The sequence below is a fragment of the Hemibagrus wyckioides genome, linkage group LG12, assembly GCF_019097595.1.
Source record: "Hemibagrus wyckioides isolate EC202008001 linkage group LG12, SWU_Hwy_1.0, whole genome shotgun sequence".
NCBI classification, from domain to species: Eukaryota; Metazoa; Chordata; class Actinopteri; order Siluriformes; family Bagridae; genus Hemibagrus; species Hemibagrus wyckioides.
This window is the reverse complement of record NC_080721.1, coordinates 80,001-90,000: the sequence shown is the minus strand read 5'-3', so window position 1 is coordinate 90,000 and position 10,000 is coordinate 80,001. Positions and strand designations below refer to the sequence as shown.

The 10,000-nt window shown below is 39.7% G+C and overlaps 1 protein-coding gene across 1 annotated transcript in view; it reads right to left on the bottom strand.

Moving 5' to 3' along the window:
* Positions 1-3,810: 3,810 nt before the first annotated feature.
* The window catches only part of LOC131362819 (trichohyalin-like), a 24,619-nt gene continuing 18,429 nt past the window's right edge, over positions 3,811-10,000 (bottom strand). The window contains exons 15-19 of the mRNA XM_058405112.1: positions 8,025-8,105; positions 7,765-7,857; positions 7,504-7,584; positions 7,174-7,266; positions 3,811-7,007 (exon numbers count right to left, since the gene is read on the bottom strand). Coding sequence (XP_058261095.1) covers positions 6,963-7,007; positions 7,174-7,266; positions 7,504-7,584; positions 7,765-7,857; positions 8,025-8,105 — 393 coding nt within the window. The 3' untranslated portion in view covers positions 3,811-6,962. The remainder of the gene's footprint in view (positions 7,008-7,173; positions 7,267-7,503; positions 7,585-7,764; positions 7,858-8,024; positions 8,106-10,000) is intronic.

The window sequence follows — 10,000 nt, the reverse complement described above, 5'->3', positions numbered from 1 at the left end:
GCTTTCTGAAGTATTTTGAATTAGTCAATCACATGTATGTATCTGTAATAATATAGTTTTAAATGTATTATTAATTAATTAATGTAGAAAGAAAGAAAGAAAGAAGTTGGTGTAATGGTGCACCCTCGCATGTCTGTGGGACTTTTATTTTGAAAGCAGCCTCGTGCGCCTTTCTTTAGCCAGTGGAGAGCATTGTTATATGTGCACGTGCTGCTTTTTTCCTGATGTCAGCACTAATATTCAGCCGCTGTTTCCTTGTAAAGTTTAGGATTCCAGCGAGAGGGAAACGGAGCAGAACGGTGTGTTTAGTGTCCTTCTGATCGGGACGGTCTCCGGCAGCATTAAGTAAATCCACAGCACTTTGTGTATTTTTAAGCGCTTTGGTGAACACGGGGGTCATGATGAGTTGGAGTTTAAAGCAGTTTTACTCATATCCACAGGCTGGGAGGAAGTTTGTCACATGTTCTACTGCTCCAAGTTTCAGGACGACTTAGGGACCAGCTCTGACCTAGGGCCTGCGACTACGAAGTAAAGGCAAGAATTCGAAGGATTTATTTATGAATTTATTGACTTATTTACACTGAACTGTTTTTAATCCGGTCATTAATGCTGGCAGCAAACTCATATTTAGTGTTTACAACGTGTCAGGACTTTGGTCAGTGGAGTTGTTATTTGTGGACAAGCTCTGTTGTGCCTTCCTAGCCGAGTTGAGTGACGGCTGAACTGTCCAATAGGCGGAGGGCTTGCGTAGTGCGCCAGCCTATCACCTGTAAGGAGGGGGTGGGAGTTGAGCGGAGTATGTTCTTTTTAGGGCAGATATCAGTGAGTTCTGTCGCCCGGCCAACGTGGGGTAGTGGTTAGCGCCTACGGCTACAGAGCTCAAGGGCCCGGTAAGATGCCGGATCGCCCCCCGTGGACTGCATGAGCCGAGTGTTGTTATTTAAAGTAGCGTCCTCTGGGGTGACAGATGTCCAGAAAGTAACTATAGATATATAATATATACTTGGCCTGCTTCAAGTCCACCCAGGTCCTTGACCCTCTGTCCGTAGCTACAGTTGGCCGGGTATTTTTGTTTTTCTTACCTTTGTTTGTCGTGTTGACTGACGGTTCAACTGTCCAATCCGCACAGGGTTTGCATAAGGTTTTTAGCTTTATTAATCAATGATGAATGATGAAAATACTTAATGAAATAATTACGTTCATTAAAAAAAATAATAAATAAACTAATTGATTAACATTAAGGAATTCATTTCCAAAAGTTTTGGGACACCCCTCCAAATCATCGAATTCAGTGACTGGAACCAAGGTCCTGAGCGCAACACCTGAATGGGATGATTTGGAGGGGTGTCCCAATACTTTTGGCTATACAGTGTATCTTGCTATCTTCATTCTTTTAAAAGAAGAAGAAAACAGCACCGTTGCAGTATCCAGACTTTGAAGTGTTTGTGGAAGGATCAGCCCTCAGAGATCAGAAAACAGGCCGTAACTGTGTAGGATATGGCTCAGTCACACAAGGTGAAATGGTGAAAGCTGACCCATTACCTGGACACCTCTCAGCACATACAGCATTAATGCAGATTAGCACCAGGAAAAACTCTCACCATTTATACAGACAGCAGATACACTTTTGGGGTAGTTCATGATTTTGGAACGTTGTGGAAACATAGAGGTTTCTTTACTTCTTCAGGGGAATCCATCACACACATTTTTATGTTCCTCTAAAGCTGCTTTGTGACAATGTCCACTGTTAAAAGCAGAATATAAATAAAATTGAATGAATAGTCCTGTGTTAGAATAGATAGAATAAATGACATAATATTGAAATATTTCCTTGTTATTACAGAAATCTTTGTTTCCTCTTCGTAACAAAAACAAAAATCATTTTTAAAGGATCGTTTGTGAGATTTTACACCAGAGATGAGGCAGGACTTTTAAATGTGTATTTAATCAAATGTTGGTGTTTTATTCACAGTATCTGAGGAAACAGGTTCAGTGTGTTACTAAAGTCCTTTGGGTTTGATCTGATGATGCTGATTATTAAATAAATGTTTAACAGATACATTCACAATATAATCAATAATTCAATAACTGGGTACTATACTTTATCACAGGACATTATAATACTCAAGGAAAAGTGATATTTTACTACTGGGATAAAAAAATGTTGTATTTGTGAATGACAATGAATGAATGATAGCTCGATTGTGGCTAAGCTAACATGCTAAATGCCGTCTCTTAGTGGGTTAGCTTAGCAGCTAGTTCAGAGAAATTTACACAGCTGCTTCTCCTGGGTCATTACTGCTCAGATTTATGCTGAAATTAAGAATCAAAGTTGTAAAAGTACTTCTGAACAAACTGGACATTTAGCCATTGGAAAATAGTGAGCTAACATGTTTTTGTGGCTGACTTAAAGTTGTAGCTAGCTAGTAAGCTACTACTCCTTGACCTGCTGACAGTACGACTGAAGTGCTGTTTGCCGTCCGCCATTTTCTTTTAGGATCGGTCGCTTCAGTTAATTCTATTTTTGCCGCCATTTTGTATTAAGGTCGAGTTTCTGCCGTCCGCCATTTTGTATTAAGGTCGAGTTTCTGCCGTCCGCCATTTTGTATTAAGGTCGAGGTTTTTTTTGTATTTTTATTATTATAATGCAAACAATTTGGACATTGAAGCATTCAGTATTTAGAACAATTCACACAAAACAAGTACACTATAGTATTTATAGAATTCCGCATTATCATGAACAAATCAATCAACAAAGAGAGAAGGAGAAAACAATTCATACAAAAAAAGAGGGGGGTGCTAGAGGGTCCATTTAATCCTGGTTGATAATGTTGAATTCATGGCATATATTAAGAAGTTTTATTCTATTTTTGTACATGCTTTAGTGAAAGGAGAACTTTTTATTTATTTGTTTCATTTTATTTTTTTAAAGCAGAAAAGAGAGGTCTGATCTTTAGGGTTTTAGATTTGTGAATAAAGAACTTTCCAAGTAATAAAATGATATTTACAAGAAAGTCAGCTTTATTATCAGGCAGCAGCAGCATCCAAATATAATATCATTTTAGGTGGGGGGGGCATGGGGTTTAGTGACCAACCAATCATGACCATCATCCCAGAAAGATGAAGAGAAATCTCAGAAGATGAATAAGTGTTGGGTTCTTTCTATATTATTCTCACAAAAAACACAATTATTGTGATCTATATTGAATCTGTTCCTCAAGAGATCATTTGATGGATAGATATTGTTGAGAATTTTAGAATGGATTTCTTTAGTTTTGGAGGAAATGTAAGAGAGTTCTAATTTTATCAATGTTTTGTTTGGAGAAAATCTGATGAATTCCTGTTGGAGAGAGTCAGATAAATGATGGTGATAACGCTGAAATTTATTCGTAAGATTTTGCTTTTTAAATTTTTTGCCCATTAAGTAAGGGTTGTAGAAACTGATGGTGTTGGAATTGTATTTTTTTTAACCATTAAAAGAAGTGAAGGTGGAACAGCCTTCAAAACAGAATCAGATCAGGATTTAGTGCAGTTTAAGATCAGTTACAGAGGGAACACCAGAGATCTAGATTAGGAGGTTTGTTTAAAATAAATGCTTTTTGGGTTTTTCCCTCTCCACTGGCTCTAGGGAACAGAGGCTGCTTTCCTTGTTGCCTGAAGAATAATGTACATCCGTACGGTTTGTCTGGTTACTAAACACTAAATTCTTTTAATAAAGAAACTATAAATAAATGTGAAAGATAACTGACCAAACATAAGTAATGTTAATGTTTATTTCCATAAAACAGAAGTATATTTGTTCAATGGCATATAGAGAACATGTACAGCTATATTTTATTCACATCAAAATAAATCTCAACAGAACTCGACAACAATTAATAATAAAATCACGATGGAACTGTCAGTGCAGAAGCTTCCTATTTAATAATATTGTTAGATTGTTGATCTAAATGATAAAAATGGCATGATCAGAGGGAAAACTGCATTTCATCTTAAATCCTGCTCTCCTTTCTTTTTCTCAGACTGCAGTACACTGTCCCTCCAGCAGACTTCAGCCTCTCTCGCTTCATATCTCTGTGCTGATAGTGGAGCTTTCCAACAGAAATGAAAAATACAGCAGCTAGCCAAGCCGCTTCAATTCACTTCAGTTTCATTTTATTGTAATATCATTGGCTTGTACGTTAGGCATGAATATCAATTTAAACTCCTACATTTTAGAGGTGATGATGGTGAAGAAGAACTCCCTGAGATGATCTGAGGAAGAAACCTGGAGAGGAACCAGACTGAAAACTGAACCCATCCTCATCTGGGAGACCCTGGATTTCAGCACATACTCCCCTTTAGTGATATAATGTCTTTTTAAAAATAAAAATTAATAATCTTAATTAACAATCTGAGTAGCGGCTGCATGCTACTGCCCCGCCGCCATATTGGATAGATGTTCAATAATAATTAAGAATTAATTCATTAAAATAGAAAAAAAAACCGTTTTAAAGTGAAGGGAATAAATTGAATAGCTTTGATAAACCCACAGATGAACTGATTATAACTGCACAAATTTAATCAGATGTAGCCATGTCTCTTATCGTTTTTATTTTTTCTGTTGTCTTCATTATGAGCACTTGGTGGTGGTTGGTGTTTGTTCCATGTCACTGCTTTTAACCACCAGGACCAGTGATTAACACCTGGATATAGTTTTGTGTGGATATGCCGAGACTTTTTTCACAAAGTCATATGATAGCAATGATGTAATACTTCCTGTACCCAATGTAAACATCACTGAGGTTCTCTTTTCTCTACTCGCCCTGATAGACTCCAGATGTCTCTTAGTTTTCTCTTCTCTTTGTGGTGTAGTATTCATTCCATCACTGCTGAGAACAACTAGCCCTAATTGCCCACCTGACAGCATGAGGACTGAGAAGCAGAAGTAGATCATGTCCATCACTACACTGTGTTCCAAATTTTTATGCAAATTGGATTTAAGTTTCAAACATTTAATTTTTTGTTTTTCAATTAAAGTAATGGATGGTATCATGTCTCAGTGCTCTTTGGATCACTGAAATCAATCTCAGACACCTGTGATAATTAGTTTGCCAGGTGAGTCCAATTAAAGGAAAACTACTTATGAAGGATGTTCCACATTATTAAGCAGGCCACAGGTTTCAAGCAATATGGGAAAGAAAAAGGATCTCTCTGCTGCCGAAAAGCATCACATAGTGCAATGCCTTGGACAAGGTATGAAAACATTAGATATTTCATGAAAACTTAAGCATGATCATCATACTGTGAAGAGATTTGTGGCTGATTCAGAGCACAGACAGGTTTGTGCACATAAAGGCAGAATGGGAAGGTTTCTGCCAGACAAATTCATCGGATAAGAGAGCAGCTGCTGAAATGCCATTACAAAGCAGCAAACAGATATTTGAAGCTGCTGGTGCCTCTGGAGTCCCACGAACCTCAAGGTGTAGGATCCTGCAAGAGGCTTGCAGTTGTGCATAAACCTACTATTCGGCCACCCCTAACCAATGCTCACAAGCAGAAACGCTTGCAGTGGGCCCAGACATACATGAAGACTAATTTTCAAACAGTCTTGTTTACTGATGAGTGCCGTGCAACCCTGGATGGTCCAGATGGATGGAGTAGTGGATGGTTGGTGGATGGCCACCATGTCCCAACAAAGCTGCGACTTCAGCAAGGAGGTGGCAGAGTCATGTTTTGGGCCGGAATCATGGGGAAAGAGCTGGTAGGCCCCTTTAGGGTCCCTGAAGGTGTGAAAATGACCTCGGCAAGGTATATAGAGTTTCTGACTGACCACTTTCTAACATGGTACAAAAAGAAGAACCGTGTGTTCCGTAGCAAAATCATCTTCATGCATGACAATGCACCATCTCATGCTGCAAAGAACACCTCTGTAGCATTGGCTGCTATGGGCATAAAAGGAGAGAAACTCATGGTGTGGCCACCATCCTCCCCTGACCTCAACCCTATTGAGAACCTTTGGAGCATCCTCAAGCAAAAGATTTATGAGGGTGGGAGGCAGTTAGCATCAAAACAGCAGCTCTGGGAGGCTATTCTGACATCCTGCAAAGAAATTCAAGCAGAAACTGTCCAAAAACTCACAAGTTCAATGGATGCAAGTATTGTGAAGGTGATATCAAAGAAGAGGTCCTATGTTAACATGTAACTTGCCCTGTTAGGGTGTTTTTGATTGAAATAGCTTTTGATTTCAGTAAATATGACCTCCTAATGCTGCAAATTCAACAAATGACCATTTTCAGTTATAAAATGTTTTCAAACTCTGTTGTGCATAATAATTTGGAACATTGCATTTTGAGTTTTTTGTTTTTGAAATAAATACTGTTATAATTGGGAGGTTTGTTCAATAAAATTCAAATTATACCCTAACGGTTGGTGACTTGAAAATTATACTGACTGTCATTTGCATCGACTAATTGGGAAAATCAGAGAAAGATATCATTTGCATAATAATTTGGAACGCAGTTTAAATCCAGAAGGAAGCTCAATCTGGAAAAGCAGAGCATCATGTGTGGTTGGTAGAGGGTTCAGTACTGCATGAATCATGCAGAACTACAGTTTGCTCCGAGTTTCTGGACTGCTCTTTGGACCTCCAGCCAAGGAGGCCCTAGAGCAGAGAGCCCAAGCTTCAGAACAAGTTTCATAACCAACATAATAACAGAGATTATCCAAGGGCTCCTCCAAGACCTGAGCCGATGCTCAGGTGCCCTCTGAAGGCTACAGGCCACCCTGGAGCTACAGGCTCTTATAGCCGAGCTCTCAGGAGCCCAAAACCCACCCACACCTGACTGCTCTGTCTTGGGCCTTAATGACCCGAGTCCTCCCCTCCACCCACATTAATAGTTTATAGTAAGTACTATTACACCGTCATCATATGACTTTGTTTATCCAGGTGTTAAACACAGCCCTCGACAGTTACTTGTGCTTCAGGGAACCGTAGGGTCTTTGGATCCAAGATCTGTGCAGTGGATCTGTGAGAAAAAATACAGATTTAATATCGTAAGATGGTCATAGAGAAGCTTAAATGTTTGCTTTTAAATATTCATGTGAGAAATGGCCAGGGGTTTACCTTTAAATGTACTTTTTGACACACAGCTAACACAGTGTACTTCAGCACACATGATAAGAAAAACTTACCTTCAGTAACTCTTCACACTCTTGTAAAGTTTCCTCCATCTGTTGGCACCGTGCCTTCAGGAGATTGTAATCCTCCCGCTCTCTCTTCCTCTCCTAAAACACAGCCATGAAGCAGAAGAGGTTCACAACGGATTGAATAATTTTTATCTCTACAAGGGGATACTTACAGTCTTACACTGAAAGAAAAAGGAAAAACCCACATCTTAAACTATAAACAGACTTTTTCATTAGTTTAAGTTTATATAGCCTGTGGTTTCACTCATCACACAGCACAAAGGTCCTTATATTATTTCTAAAAGAAATTATTAAAGAATTTCTGCACTCACTCACCCTCTTTCTCTCATCACACTTCCTCCGTTTCATGGTGAGCTTTTCCTCCTCCTGCTGCACTGAGCTTTGCTGTCTGTTCACCTGGGACATCAGGTCAGACAACCAACTTTACTTATTTATACACACACACTGTTGAGAACTCGACTCATCATTTATCAGAACAAACACAATGTTTTAGGGACAAAGGACCAAATGTCGTAACAAAATGACTGAACGACAACCTACACACACAGTCATGGTTATATAAGAAGATGCACTTACCCTTACTGACTCCTCAGTGTGTGATGAAGATTCCTTCATCTCATGGCACTGCACATTCAGGACATGGTGAGCCTCCTGCTCTCGCTCACACTCCTAAAACATAACCATGGAGCAGAAGACCTTTAAATTTACTGCTAAACTTGCTGTTTCACTGCCAAGTAAAGTGAATTATAGTCAAATAGAAACTTCATTTTAGCCTAAATATAATTTGCAGTTAGCAGTAGACAAACATTTATGGCTTTCTGAGAGTAAAAGCGTACCATTTGTGACCCATGGCGTTGTTTTAATTCTTCATACTGTGACTCCAGGGTGCTGTAAGCCTCCCTCAACCGCTCATTATCCTAAAACACAGCAGTTGAGAAAATAAAAAAGATTTATAATCAGTGAACACATGTACAATAAACCACTTCCATAATGCTTTCTGCATATTGTACATACATTGAGGGAAAAAATGATTTGATCCCCTGCTGATTTTGTACGTTTGCCCACTGACAAAGAAATGATCAGTCTGTAATTTTAATGGTAGGTTTATCTGAACAGTGAGAGACAGAATAACAACAAAAAAAATCCAGAAAAACACATTTCAGAAAAGTTCTACATTGATTTGCATTTTATTGAGTGAAATAAGTATTTGATCCCCTATCAATAAGAAAGATTTCTGTCTCCCAGGTGTCTTTTATACAGGTAAGGAGCTGAGATTACAGTAGGAGCACTCTCGGGGAGTGATCTTAATCTCAGCTCGTTACCTGTATGAAAGACACCTGTCCACAGAAGGAAGCAATCAATCAGATTCCAAACTCTCCATCATGGTCAAGACCAAAGAGCTGTCCATGGATGTCAGGGACAAGATTGTAGACCTACACAAGGCTGGAATGAGCTACAAGACCATCGCCAAGCAGCTTGGTGAGAAGGTGACAACAGTTGGTGCGATTATTCCCAAATGGAAGAAACACAAAAGGACTGTCAATCTTCCTCGGTCTGGGGCTCCATGCAAGATCTCACCTCATGGAGTTTCAGTGATCATGAGAACGGTGAGGAATCAGCCCAGAATTACACTGGAGGATTTTGTCAATGATCTCAAGGCAGCTGGGACCACAGTCACCAAGAAAACAATTGGTAACACACTACACCGTGAAAGACTGAAATCCAGTAGCGCCCGCAACGTCCCCCTGCTAAAGAAATCACATGTACAGGACCATCTGAAGTTTGCCAGTGAACATCTGAATGATTCAGAGGAGAACTGGGTGAAAGTGTTGTGGTCCAATGAGACCAAAGTCCAGCTCTTTGGCATCAACTCAACTCACCGTGTTTGGAGAAGTAGGAATGCTGCCTATGACCCCAAGTACACCATCCCCAGGTGACAGGACAACCGCACCGCATCAAAGGGACGATGGACGGGGCCATGTACCGTTAAATCTTGAGTGAGAACCTCCTTCCCTCAGCCAGGGCATTGAAAATGGGTCGTGGATGGATATTCCACCCTGACAATGACCCAAAACACACGGCCAAGGCAACAAAGGAGTGGTTCAAAAAGAAGCACATTAAGGTCCTGGAGTGGCCTAGCCAGTCTCCAGACCTTAATCCCATAGAAAATCTGTGGAGGGAGCTGAAGGGTCAGCCACAAAACCTTAATGACTTGGAGAGGATCTGCAAAGAGGAGTGGGCCCGAATTCCTTGAGATGTGTGCAAACCTGGTGGCCAACTACAAGAAATGTCTGACGTCTGTGATTGCCAACAAGGGTTTGGCACCAAGTACTAAGTCATGTTTTGCAAAGGGGTCAAATGCTTATTTCACTCAATAAAATGCAAATCAATGTAGAACTTTTCTGAAATGTGTTTTTCTGGATTTTTTTGTTGTTATTCTGTCTCTCACTGTTCAGATAAACCGACCATTAAAATTACAGACTGATCATTTCTGTCAGTGGGCAAACGTACAAAATCAGCAGGGGATCAAATCATTTTTTCCCTCACTGTATGAAACATGGATCCTAAAACAAATCAAATTCTAAGTCTGCACTTGAAAAACATGTTTATAGAAGTAGCCCAATTTGGAGTAAAAACACTGGCAACCCTGGATTTGTGCATCATGGGGACCTAATAAGTAATATTTTGTAAGGTTGTAGTATAATAGGCAGTCTGTTTTTGTAGCTCATCTACTAGGTGAAGAAAGCAGTGGCAGCTAGCTAGACTTATTACCATCAAATGATGGAAATGAATGAACTTCATACTTACAGAC